The 13,165-nt window shown below is 61.1% G+C and overlaps 1 protein-coding gene across 1 annotated transcript in view; it reads left to right on the top strand.

Annotated features, from left to right (window-relative positions):
* Window positions 1–10,875, top strand: part of Nsmce1 (NSE1 component of SMC5/6 complex) — a 29,467-nt gene extending 18,592 nt beyond the window's left edge. Inside the window, exons 3-8 of the mRNA XM_076840358.1 lie at window positions 3,551–3,672; window positions 3,864–3,941; window positions 4,992–5,138; window positions 9,201–9,317; window positions 10,123–10,243; window positions 10,647–10,875. Coding sequence (XP_076696473.1) covers window positions 3,551–3,672; window positions 3,864–3,941; window positions 4,992–5,138; window positions 9,201–9,317; window positions 10,123–10,243; window positions 10,647–10,726 — 665 coding nt within the window. The 3' untranslated portion in view covers window positions 10,727–10,875. The remainder of the gene's footprint in view (window positions 1–3,550; window positions 3,673–3,863; window positions 3,942–4,991; window positions 5,139–9,200; window positions 9,318–10,122; window positions 10,244–10,646) is intronic.
* Window positions 10,876–13,165: the final 2,290 nt, after the last annotated feature.

Here is a 13,165-nt window from a genome sequence, read left to right as displayed (position 1 = left end):
CGGGCGCAGTGCTGGCTGTCCTAGTTTGGGTGTCTGCTCCCTGAGAAGAGAGACGCAGTGCTCTTCTCTCCTCAGCTGGACCTGCAGGACGCTAGGTATTTTGGTACTTCCTGAAGCCTGGGTGTGTGTGCACTTGTGTGTGTGTGTGTATGTACTTTTGTGTGTGTGTTTTGATTTGGGATTCTGAAGAGAGGAGCAGTGTTACTAATTAATTCTCTTAAATCCCTCAAAGTGGCGTTTCTAGAACTGGAAGCAGTTGCCTCCAGGTCACGTGACGTTGTCTTTGTCTCGTGCACTTGACATCTCCGTGGACTCATAGGATATCAGGGCCAGATGCCATTAGCCCTGTGTGTCCTTGCAGATCTGTACCCTGTAGCTTCTCCACCAAGGCCTCCAGGGACAGGGAAGCAGTAGGGGCCAAGCAGGGGACATTGGCTGGTCTAGAGACTGGAGGTGGGCAGTGCCGACCTGGTGTGGCCTTGACATTTGTGGGCATGCCAGGGATCTTGCTCACAGCAAGAGACCCCAATTATGGCCAACTTAGAAAGGAATTTGCTGGGGAGGCTATTGGGCAAAGGACACAGGGCTGATTAGCACCTGGGTGACAGGCTGAGGATGGACAGGAAGCATAGTGACATCTCTTTCCTCTGTAGCTTTGAGGCTGGAAGCAACTCCAGGCAGCACTTTATCCCTTGCTCAGGGTGACCTGGTTCGGAGCCCACTCCTGGCTGATGCTGGCTCTGCACTTCTCAGCTCCAGCTTTCTGGGTCCCAGGTGTGGGCGCTGGAGATTGCTCTCCCAGCCCACGGGTGGGGGAGAGTTCAAAACAGACCCAAGAAAAGCAGCTGGGTTTGTTAGGGCGGGAGCTGGCTGTCAGGCACCTGGATATTGCCACCTGACCACCGTGGGGGACGCTGACACGGGGGACCTGGAGTGCCTGTGATGAGGAGGTGCTTGCCACCAGGGGAGGGCAGAGCTGACCGCAGCTGGTCTGGGCAGGAAGGCCCTGGACAGGAGGAGGCTGAGGATTGGGAGGTTGGGGTTGGGGCCCAGGGAAGAGGTTTAGACACAGTTGAGGTTGGAGGTAGTGAGTTTGTGGCCTTCAAAGGTGACACGGGAGAGACTTTTCCAGGGCCCACAGAGGGAGGGCAAGACCAGGCTGTGCCACGGCTTTGGTGCTGTCCGCAGCGCAGGCTGCCACAGTCGCCACCAGAAAGCCATCCAGATGAAGGGCTGGGGGCTGTGTGGAGGAGCTCATGCCTGGGCGGGGTCAAGGGGCAGTGTGGGGCACCGGGGCCTGTGTGAAGAGCTTCCACGGGTCGCCAGCTGAGGAGGACACGGTGGGCTGCAGGGCTGGCGTGGAGGAGGGGCTGGAGCTGGAGGAAGGGGGCCTCTGTGCTGCTGCGGGCCTTGTGCAGAGCCCAGCCCGGAGCTGCCGTTTCTTCTCTCTCTAATGAAGATGCAGGAAGAACCTTCATGCGGCAGATCTGGGGCTGGTCGTGAGCCAGAGGCGGAGGGCAGGGGCGAGGGCTGCGGCTCCTCTGCACGCGGACGCGGAAAGCCCAGTGCCTTAGGTGCCTCTGATCTGCCCACGGAGCACATGTTTCTGCCTGACACCCCAGAGGGACCTCTTGGGTGGAAAATGTGAATTGCCACTCAGGATTTGCCACTGTGTCATGCTGGGTGGACACGGGTGCTCCCTGCCTTGTGTCCAGTCTAGGTGGGTTGTGAATGCCTGGCTGCCTCCCTCCTGAGTTTCCAGAGCTGGGCGCTCTGTGGCCTTCTGCTCACCGGGGGGCGGAGGCTGTGTGGAAGGCTGCTCCAAGGAACGGCTAGGTACTATGACCCGGACAGAAGAGCCACTTCCTGGACAAAGAGCCATTTGTGTGGCTTGTGATGAGGAGCAGGAATGGGAACTGGAGGAGAGGGCAGCCCACAGGAAGGAGCCAGAAAGCAAGGCGCGCGAGGGAGGCGGGAGGCGCGGCGTGTGCCTCTGTCCCAGCAGGGTCCAGCTGTGGGGCCAGGGGGTGTCCTCATGCTTCCTGCTCAACTTTGCCACATCCACGTCCCACCTTGAAAACAAAAAACAACAAAACAAAATCAAGGCTTAGCAACTGTGCTGGGTGGGGCAGGTGAACTCCGGTTGGGAGCTGCAGTCCTAGAAGGTAGGCCCGTGCTGGGGCGCCTGGGCCTGGGCTGGTCCACTCCTCTACACGGCCGTGCCCTCTGCCACCAACATGGTCTTTTATTTTTTAAACTTAATTCACTTTAGGTATGTAGGTAGCTCAGAAACCCCTTCTCTCTGTAAGAAACCAGATATGGACAGCGCTCAGGGTCCCTATGAGGACCCCCATTGAAGACCCTCCCCCATGGTGGCCTAGTCATGGCTGCCCGCAGTGCTGCTGTGTTGGCGGTCCCTGTTATGGCAGAAGTGGGAGACGTCTGTTTTGTCCTACAGTGGTTTTCAGAGGATCTTTTACACAAGATCTTTTTAAATGGCTTTAATACATGAAAACAGTATCGCATTCAGTAATGCGCCCAGTGTAACAGGGAGCCCTGCGCCAAGGGAACTCCACGACAGAGCTGGCCAGCCCCCTCCTCTGCTCCCAGTCTTAAAGCGGCCTTCTGCCTGCAGGAGGAAGGGCACCTGTCCCGTGGCCCACCGAAGCCTCCCTGTCCTTCCTCTCCAGCTAATGGATGTCCATCCCCCTCGTACTGGGTGCTGGGTACCTCCTTCTCAGGCGCGTGGGCCCCTCTGGCTCTCGCTCCTGCAGTCAGAGGAATGCGCAGGTCAGGGCTGGGTCCAGTCTCTCTGTGCTCACTGCTGGCTCCACAGGCCTGGTGGTGTGACTCTGGACTCCTGTCTCCATCTCAGCCTCATCACTTGTACTCAGGAGGTGCCAAGGCCTACCTGGAAGGGCTGGTGGGACCCATCGGTCACTGCATGAGAGATGCTAGAACAGGCACCCGTGCGAGCCTTCTACTCACTTGGCAGCTGCTCTTTACTGTTGCACCCCCAGGATGCAGCTCAGGCCCGGCCTGCAAGTGCTCTGTGCATGTTTGGACGTTGAAGGAGGGGACAAAGGGATAAGGAGGTGCCTACCATGTCTGTGAGAATGTGCAGGGACACAGGCTTTGTGTGGGGACACGGTGACGATCTGAACATGATGCTGTGTGCAGTGGGAGCTCACTGCAGGCACTGCACACACTGAGCAGTGTCTTGAAGGTGTGCATTGGGTCAGTAATTGGGATCAGGGGACTGTGAGGGGGACACTGCTGTTGGCCGTGAGCAGAGACAGGAAGACCCCAGCAGTTGCGGAGGTCTCAGATACCCGCTCCGGGCCTTTCTGCCTCCCTGCAGCCCCCGTCCAGCCTCTGCTTATCTGAGTACTCCAGGAAGGCAGAAACCGCAAGGTGTGGGTGTCCAGCCCGCAGGGTGGGGCCTCCGCTCTTGTCTGCTGGGCCGCCTGTGTGTTCAGGTGCCATGGAATGGCAGAGATGGGCCACACATTGTGATGAAGCCCTCCACCTCTTGTGTGTCGATTCCCAGGCAGTGCCACCGTCGAGAAGCTGGAGGACTTCATCAACAACATCAACAGTGTCTTGGAGTCCTTGTACATCGAGATCAAGAAAGGAGTCACTGAAGATGACGGGAGGCCCATTTATGCCCTGGTAAGTGCAAGGCGGTGCCCTCTGGTGGCGCTGCGAGGAGCTGGAACGGCCGGCTGGACAGGCTGCTTCCCCTGGGCGGTGGAGAGCTCCCTACTTGACGCGGCTCAGCCGGAGGGACGCGGGGAGAACCGACAGCACGTCGCCCCTGGGGTGAAGGCACAGCCTGATCATCGTGCTGACTTATTTTTTAGGTCAATCTTGCTACAACTTCGATTTCAAAAATGGCCACAGATTTTGCAGAGAATGAACTCGATCTGTTTAGGAAGGCTGTAAGTACAGAGGCTCCGTTGCCAGTGCTGCTCATGGGAAACTCCTTCTCCACCTCTAGAAAGGAGACGACAGTCTTCGAGGGTCACTGCGGGGACACCACAGGCCACCGCAGCTGCCTGGGAAAGAAGCATTGGCCTGCATGAGCAGGGCCTCGTGGCAGTGACAAGTGCCGCCATCGGGGTGCTGTCCAGGATGGCAGCACCTGCACCCGGGGGCTTGGTGGGGACCCTAGACCCCTGGTCCACTCACACTGACAAATCTGAATTTGCCTGGTAACCAGGTGCCCATGGAGCCACCAGCACAGCCACACTTGAGAGGTGACACTCTCCAGGCCGTGGAGCTGCTGGCCCAGCCCTCTAGTCACACGCCTGGCTGGGCACCTGGCTGAGACAGTGGTTCTCAGCCTCAAACCATTGCAGTCACTGGGGAGGTGAACAAGGCCACAATCACCTCCCTCCAGCTCTGTGGAGTCCAACTCTCTGAGGACGGGGCCTGGAGCCAGTCCTTTACAGACCGGGGGGGTTTGCCAGCGGCCATGGTTGAGAGCCAGGCTCTAGGACGAGAGGCACACATCTGTGTGTGTGGGAAGCCACGTTCCTGTTGGCTTCTGTCCTGCTGTGTGCAGGAGTTTCACAGTGCTTGCCTGGCCCTGAGTCCAGGTGGCCAGTGGGCTCCTGCGTGGCCTCTCGCCCTGGCCAGCCGTGGCCCGCTCTCCTGCCTTTCCTGCCCACACACCTTTAGTGAGGAGAGGCGCTGCCCCATTCAGCCCTAACTCCTTTCCTGCCTTTTCTCCTTCAGAGAGGTGGGTGGGGCGTGAGAAGGAGGTGACCCTCCTGGGTTTCTGGACATGGAGATCATTGATTTGGGATGGTTACAGGAGTGGCCCTGAGTCCGCAGGACTGAACCTGCTTCTGGCTTTGGATACATACTATGGAACTGCCTTCCTGAGGGCTGTGTGCAGGTGGCAGGGACGGAGCGGTTGTCCTTCCAGAACTGAGAGTTGTTCTTCCAATTGAATCGGTGACTGAGGAGCCTGGGTTCTCTTCCAGCTGGAGCTGATTATTGACTCGGAAACTGGTTTTGCATCTTCTACAAACATCTTGAACCTGGTTGATCAACTGAAAGGCAAGAAGATGAGGAAGAAGGAGGCGGAGCACGTTTTGCAGAAGTTTGTGCAGAGCAAGTGGCTGATTGAGGTACTGCCCGTGGCCTCCCACCTGGGCGCTTTCTACACTAAATGACAGTTTTTTCTTTAAAACCATGTTTGTGTCCAGCTGATGTCTGTTGAGCCTGGCCCTGTGGGGGGGACTTGGGCCCCTCCTGTTCTCTTGATGTCACAGCCAGAGTGCTGGAACTGGGAACTGCACCCAGGGTTTGGGCTCCAGGGTTCATTTGAGTTTCTGGTCCACGGACAGTGAGGTGGGTAGGTCAGGGACAGTGAGGTGGGTAGGTCAGGGACAGTGAGGTGGGTAGGTCAGGGACAGTGAGGTGGGTAGGTCAGGGACAGTGAGGTGGGTAGGTCAGGGACAGTGAGGTGGGTAGGTCAGGGACAGTGAGGTGGGTAGGTCAGGGACAGTGAGGTGGGAAGGTCAGGGACAGTGAGGTGGGTAGGTCAGCAGGTGTGAGCACAGTTGTGGCGTCTGACCTGGGCCTGACCTCTGGCCCAGGTGACTTACTTTACCACTTGTGGCTGGTGTGGTACAGTCCCCTCCTGGGAGGACAGGAGCGAGGCTTAAGCAGGAACAATGAGAAGGAGGGGCAAGAGTAAAGGGCGTGGTGCTGGGAGCAGGTGCAGGGTCCCGTTAGTGTCATCGTTGGCGTGTGCAGGGCCGGGGCTCTTGGTGCTTTTATTGAAGCTGGTGGCTCTGAAGGAGCGGAGAGGAAGTGCGGGCACGCTTTTGGAGGTGACTGGACACCTGGGAGAGGACGAGGCCTGGTAACGAGGCCCCCTGGGGAGAGCTGGCCCATGTGGCAGCTCTTTTTCTAGGAAGGCAGCACCGTTTCCCAGGTCACCTGAGGGGCTCAGTGGCCAGTTGCCACAGCTCTGCGGCGCAGGGCCTGCCCCACGTCTGGGGGGCTGAGCCCACACTGCCCCTGCTTCCTGTCTGGTGGGAACTGTGGCTGGAGGCTGCCGGTGGCCTCTGCAGTCCTCCAGTTCCTTCCCACAGAGCTGCCCGGCCCGTCTGAGTGCCTCACTTCTTCATGGGGAGTGGCCACCCCTCGAAGTCGAGCTGATTCCATCTCTCTGGTGCCTCTGGAGAACGGCAGGGGAGGCCCCAGGGGCCGAGGGCAGGGCTGAAGGTTCCTGGAGAGTGTCTGGGTCTGCTGGGCACGTCCTGTGCATGGCCCCGAGAGTCCTGCTGCCCCGACAGGCTTGTGAGCTCAGTGCTCGCGGCTGCAGCTCTGACTGGTTGTGCTGGCACTCTGCCAACAGTGGCCGTGTTCAGGCCTGGCCTGGCGGGTGCAGCGCTGTGTCACAGTCGTCCTTCCTCTCTGGGTGGATTTGGCAATCAGATTGTCGTGGGTGGCTGGCTTGTGACCAGCAGTTATGTCTGGTGTGGTTTCTTTTCTGGTCAAGCATTGTAGGGGCAGGGCTGGGCGCTCTCGTTCCTGCTGTTGCAGAATGCACTGCAGACGCTCAGGAACTGCTGCTGAGTGGGCGACGGGACAGGTGGTGAAGTTCCAGAGGCACAGAGTTGTTTAAAACTCACAAAACCTGGTAGGCAGGTGCCCGCTCACTGTGTGCAGCTCTGCCCTGGCCTGGCCTGTCGCCTGCAGCCTGCGGGCGGGAGCAGAGGTGCTGGAGCCGCACTCTGGACTAGGCTCCTGCCCTTCCTGTGCCTTCCCCCGTTGAGTGGGGGTGCTGTGCTGCCTTCTTTGGGGTGGCTCCGAGCTGGGGAGGGCAGGCGGGGAGTTCCATGAGCTTCCAGGCGGAGCCTTGGCCCCGGTGCCCCCCCAGCCCTGGTACCCTGGCCCTGGCATCTCAGCTCCTTCTTGTCAGCCTGGCACTGGACAGTTCGGGTAGGGCTCTGCCTGTTCACTGTCTGGCCTGTGAAGAAAGCTCCAGACCCCGGGGATGGATGGGCTTGTAAGGACCCTCCAGGTTCCTCTGCTGCTTCTGGGCCTGTGCTCTCACTTGGACGGCCTGGCCAGGGGCCTGGGGTTCTGTGGGGGACGGCTGAGGGGCCTTCATGGGGCCACGTTGGTCAGAGGGCCCATGCTTCACAGCCTGATCCTCAGCCTCAGAACTGGGACTCCCCCCTGGAGTAGCCTGGCCCGTGCTGACCGGAGTCCTCCTGTCGGGGGTGTCTCTCCAGGGACACTTTATCCTTGGTGATGGGAGGCTCTGGCCAGTGCCGGGAGAGTGCTGTCCTCTGTGAAGGCTGCAGCAGCTGGGCGGTTGAGCAGGTATCTAGAGCAGGGGGACCCTGGGAGGAGGCCCTGGGGGTGAGCTTGGCCCATGGACCGGCTGCGTCTCTGAGCTCCCGGAGCCCCCCGTCTTGAGGTGTTCTGAGGCCAGGGAGGTCACTTGGGGTTCGGTCTTCTCTGGAGGTTTGGGGTAACCCCCCCTGACTGGCCCCCGGGCACTGCGGGAAGGCGTGAGGAGGCGGCGTTGTTGAATAACTGCCTTGGGCTCCGAGTTGGGCTTCAGCTTATGTCCGGGGGTGGCTCCTGGGGTCCAGGCAAGGTTCACTTAACCTTCTGCAGGAGCTCCTCATGGGGTGCCCAGTGCTGGCCCCACCCAGGTGCCAGGTGCCAGGAGTGAGCAAAACCAGACCGGGCCATGGCGCTCAGGGGACTGTCTGGTGAGGACCCCAGAGACGCTCACTGATTGCCTCACTGAAGTAGAGACAGGTGGAAGGGGGATAGGATTTCTCTGACAACTCTATCTGGAACTGGCCCTCAACTGAGGAGTGACACCAGTGCTGAAGCCGCTGGGGTTCCTGGGAGGACGCCTTGCCAGCCTGTGCAAAGGCCCTGGGGTGGGGGAGGCTGTCTGAGCCTAAAGACTAGGGGATGGGCTCGGTAGGGACTGGGCTTTTCAGCCTGAGCATGGAGGGCAGCTCTGGGAGGCTGGGTAGGGCGGCTGTGGGGTGGACAGGGGCGTTATTCCCCTCCAGGTGTGGGGGAGCTACTGACCGAACCCCAGGCCTCCTCAGTCACAGATTCTTCTCTCCTCAAACACCCACCTGCAACGCCACCACCCTCTGCTGCCCCCTCCTGCCATCTGCAGTGGCCTGTCGCTGGGGCACAGCCCCTCCCTGAGACTCTGCCCACCCAGGGCTGCCCTTGTTCTCAGGCTGAAGAGCCAGCTCCCTGCAGCGCCCGCCCCTGGCTCGCCTTGCCCACCCTGCAGGGCTCCCTCGACCTGGCCTCTTCCCTGTGCTGATGCTGAGTGCCACACCGTGGCTCTCCCGGGTCCTCGGGCTGTTTTGTGTCATTGTGCCCAGGCGTGGGGCCCAGGCAGCCTGCCTTCTTAGGAGGTGCTGCCATCCGTGCTTGGGGCCTGGATTCCTTCCAGCTCCATTTGTAAAGTGACACGGCTGGGAGTGAGCCCAGATGTCCCTGAAGCAGTCTTGCTTTCAGAGCGCGAGGCGGGTGCTGGTGCGAGGGTGGGGGCAGCAGGTGCTTGGCAGGGCTTGTCTGTGTCCATCCCGGGGAGACACGTCCCCCTGCCCAGCCCTGTCCTCCCCTGCCGGAGGCTGCCGATGCTGTAGTCCGGCTGCAGCAAAATAACCGGGGGGTGATGAACAACTTGTGTAGATTGATACAGCAGGAGTGGGAGCCGGTTATTGTAGGACAGGAGGGTTATATATACATTCCACACAGCTTATCTAATTAACATAAACTAGATACAGCAGTCAACCAATAAGGAATCTCCACACTTAATGGCTCCCTGGCGTTACTTCACAAACCACTCCCTCTGGCAAAATGCCAGGCGCCATCCTGACTTGTTTACAGACTCTTGCCGAGACTCTTGTCACAGGGCTGCTGCGCGGATGGAGCAGTCGTGTCTGAGCACAGCAGCACGGGGACCGCACTCCCACTGTCTTGTAGGTTCTTGGCCTCAGTTTGCCTTTCCTGTCCAAAGGGACACCGCTGACACTGGCCGGCTGGGCTGGTGAAAAGCTGCCGTGGCCATGGATGTCTGACCTTGGTGTCTTCCTGGGCTGCAGGCTGTGGGGCGGCAGAGGGACAGAGGCACTGAGCCAGGTAGGCCCTGGCTAAGGTGGCCGCCACCCCCTCTGTCCCTGCAGAAAGAAGGGGAGTTCACGCTGCACGGCCGGGCCATCCTGGAGATGGAGCAGTACATCCGGGAGACGTACCCCGACGCCGTGAAGGTCTGCGACATCTGCCACGGCCTCCTCATCCAGGTACCAGTGGCTCCAGGCCCGACCCAGGCCCTCCTGTCCTCCTGTCCTCCTGGTGCCGGCTCTGGCACTGCTGGACCTCCACCCCCAGGAGTGCCTGGAGCTGAGGGAGGCCGCCTCCTGGACGGGGCACGGTAGCCGTCTCTGCTGCCCTTGGGAACATAGCTCCTCCCCCGTCCCTCACCCTAGCTCAAGGGCTCCTGCTTAGATTTCTTTCTCCAGAAAGGCCGTCATGATTCTTGGGTGACAGGTGCCTCTTGGCAGGCTTTTGGCAAATGTCTTTCTGTGTCAGCGTCATTTTCTGAGTCGTCTGTTCCCGCTGTGTGTGCTACAGGGCTGTCCCGCCATCGATCTGGGCTGGACATCGGTGCTTCCTGCCCTCTCCTCCAGCATCATTCTCAGTGTAGTCTGTGGTGCCGCCTGCTGTCTGTCCGCGGCCCTGGGGACACTGCCAGAGCTCTGACTCCTGCAGTGTCGTCTCCGGGACAGAGCATTCTTGTGTTTTGGCTGTGGACGCACATTCGCCAATTTGCAGAGCTGAGGGGACAGGCCTCCCCTGCGGGATCTGCAAGCAGGAAGCCCGAGTGCCGCAGGTGGCCTGCAGGGACCTCAGCCCTCTGCCTGGGTATATGTGCTCAGAGTTCCCCCGTGGAACCCCGGCGAGGACTGGGGTTATTTCCAGTATTCTTTTGGGGCCTGGACGCTCAGACTGGACAGCCTGCTGGCCGTTCGCGCGCACCCTCCTGAGATTGGTGAGACTGGAGGTCTGGGGGGCCTGGGCTCCATGGAGGCTGGCCTTCTGTTGCAGGGTCAGAGCTGTGAGACCTGCGGCATCAGGATGCACCTGCCTTGCGTGGCCAAGTATTTCCAGTCGATCTCTGAACCGCACTGTCCCCACTGTAATGACTACTGGCCCCATGAGATTCCAGGTTCGCAGCCCGGAGGGCCCGTATGGAGGGCTGGGTGGGCAGGGCTGACCTGGCGCTGTAGGCCTGGCACCAGGGGAGCCCTGGGAGGGTGTGTGCAGGGCAGGGTGAGTGGTGGGCCGAGGCAACAGGTAGAGGCCCCTGGGCACGCATGTCTCTGGGCCAGGCCTGCTGCCTGCAGCCACCTCAGGCAGGGATGTGACAGCGGTGTCTGCAGCTCCCCGAGGCGGTTGCTCTGTGAACAGGGCTAATGGCAGCCTGCCCCTGGGCAGGGGGAGGGACGCAGGGAAGTGCTTTGGAGAAACAGGAGGCGTCCTTGGCGTGGGAAACGCAGCGCGGCTGCCGCTGGTGGTGACCGCGGCCAGCGCTGCAGTTCACTGTGCCTTCTGGTCTCTTCTGTGCACAGAGGTCTTCAACCCTGAGAAGGAGAGGGAAGCTGGCGTCTCCAAGTCCAACAAAAAGTCCCTGCGGTCCCGGCAGCATTAGCTGGCATATCCTGCTGGGGGTCCCTTCGAGGCCTGGGTCTGTGGAGGGCATCAGCGTTTCCCCGGCTTCTCTGTTTTTTATGTTTGTTGGTGACAGGTTTGGAATAAAATTGTTCCCAGGAGTTGCTGCCGCCTTGCCTGCGGCTCGGCCTCGGTGCGTGGGTCCTGTGTCCTGGCCTGTCCTCTCTCAGAGCACACCTGACCTGAGCCCTGGGTTTGCATTCCAGCTGGTGAGGATGGCCAGCTCCCCCGCCTGGTGGTGCACTGTCCAGGGCCACCCCTGCCCGGCAGCTCTGTCCTTGCTTGGGGTGGTTTTGCCTTCAGCCCCCGGCTTTGGCCAGTCACCCCCGCAGGACTGGCCAGCCCCTGGTCTGCACTTGAGTCTTGGCGTCCCCACTCCCCAATTTGGACCCTCCTCTGACCTGGGGTGCGAGGCCTGCGGCCTGGCTGGATCACTCTTTCCCTGGGACTCCTTTGTCCCCTCTTGGTGACTGGCAGTCTGCCCATCCTGCACTCTGAGTCGGCCCCCTCCTGCGTCCGGCCATTGCCCCATCCTGCCCCCAGGCCAGATCCTGGCCCCTCGCTCCACCTCAGCAACTGCTCTCCCCACCCGGCTCTGCTGGGGCCTGTGCTCCTGTCCTCTGCGCCAGACCAGCGTGGTCTCCCCAAATGACAGGAGGGCAACTGGAGGCTCCAAAGTGGCCTCCGCACCTTCCTCCCGGTGCCTGTCCCCTGCCTGCTGGTCGGGGTGTGCCTCCCACCTTATGGGTGCCCCCTCTGCTCTCCTCCTTGCCCTCCACCCTTGGGTCTCAGTTCTCCTCACCACTGTGATGCTTTGTCCCCTTCCCTGCATTTCCTTGGTCACCACACTGGCCACGCTGCTGTGACTTCCTGTCCACTTGCCTCTTTTCTACCCCAGCAGGCCAGGACCCACCCCTCAGACTGGCTCCAACTAGGAAGGGCTTGGCCACAGCGGCCCATCAGGGGAGGCGTGGTCTGCGGCCTCACTCTGGTGGCCCAGGGGCCTCACCTGGCCCCTTATTTCTACCTCTGCTCTGTGAGCTGACCTCGTGCTGAGGGCCTGCAAGGTGCTCTCCCAGAGCTGAACAGCCACTTCATGGTGGCAAAGTGTGCGCCGTGCTCTGCCCTCCCACCTCAGTGCCCCGGTGCCAGGAGGGGGAGGGAGGGTCCCATTTAGTGGCTCTGCGCCTCTGCACATGTCCTGGCTCCTGTGTGGACACTACTCAGCTGGGATGAGTTCCAGCCGATGGGCGTGGGAAAATCCAGGCTCACCCTTGGGCCATGGGAGGGCGTCCTGCCAAGCCTGGGGCAGAGTGGGAGGGGCTCCCTCAGCCAACGCCAGGTGCTCTGCCAGACCAGGGGAGAGGACGAGGACACGGTGTACAGGTGGCCTCCCCAAGGCAGAGGGAAGCTCCGCCTTCTCCCTCCACAGAGCAGGCACCTGGGATGCGGTGGGCAAATGACATGTGGTGGGAGAGGCTCGCCCTTCAAGTGCCAAGTTCTGTCTCCTGGGCCCTGTGTCCCCTCCCTGTCAAGAAGGAGCCGGGCTTGGCGGTGCCTCAGGCAGCAGGGCAGGGGCCACTTAGCTAGCAGCGGGAGGGGCTGGGGGAGACGGGAGGCTGGTCTAGAGAGAAAGGCCTTGGCCTGGCCCCTGGGGGGAGGGGGCCCCAGCCAGGGTGTCACAGCCCTGCTGCAGAGGCCGGGGACAGCACCCAACATGCATTGGCAGGAGTTTGTCTGGTCACACGGTTCCAGTGGTCACATTCCTGCATCAAGGGCCTCGAGCACCTTGGCCTGGGTCACTGGCTGCCTGGTTCGCTGGCCCTCTAGTACCCTGCCTGCAGCCTCCCCCATGACGCATACCTGCCAATGTGCCCGTCCACATCCACGTGGCACTCCCTGGCCAAGCCCTTAGTGACTCCCAGCTCCTGGCTGGTGTCCCAGGCCCCGCCCTGTCCTTCGCTGCCCTCTGCTCCCCTGGCGCCCTGACTCACGGACGGGACCACAATGACTCACGGCTCTCCTGGTCCCCAGCCTCCCCCTCTGGGCCTTTGTGAGGTGCCGCACGATCAGGCTGTGGCGCCAGCTTGGCACTGGCACTTCCCCGCTGGGACTTCCCAGCCCCTCCTGTCACTGGCACCGTCACTGGGGCTGGGCTTTCCTTCCCCACCGTGGCTCCCTGCTGCGCCCGCAGGCCTGGGTCTCTGCCCACTCCAGCCGCTTCCTGCTCCCTGTCAGCCACCAGTAAACCTGTCCCCCAGTGCCCGCCTCGTGCCGTGTTCTCCGCTGCCCTCTGCTCTGAGGTCTTTGTGGACCTTACCACTGACACTCTTGATCTCCATGGCCACTGTCCCTGTGGTGGGCAAAACCTCCTCTCGCTTGTCGCTGTGTCAGTGTGGCCCTGGGCAGGCCACCGGGA

The sequence above is a fragment of the Callospermophilus lateralis genome, chromosome 19, assembly GCF_048772815.1.
Source record: "Callospermophilus lateralis isolate mCalLat2 chromosome 19, mCalLat2.hap1, whole genome shotgun sequence".
Classification (NCBI taxonomy): domain Eukaryota; kingdom Metazoa; phylum Chordata; class Mammalia; order Rodentia; family Sciuridae; genus Callospermophilus; species Callospermophilus lateralis.
Note: the sequence above shows the minus strand (reverse complement) of the source record. Positions and strands in the feature narration are given on the sequence as shown.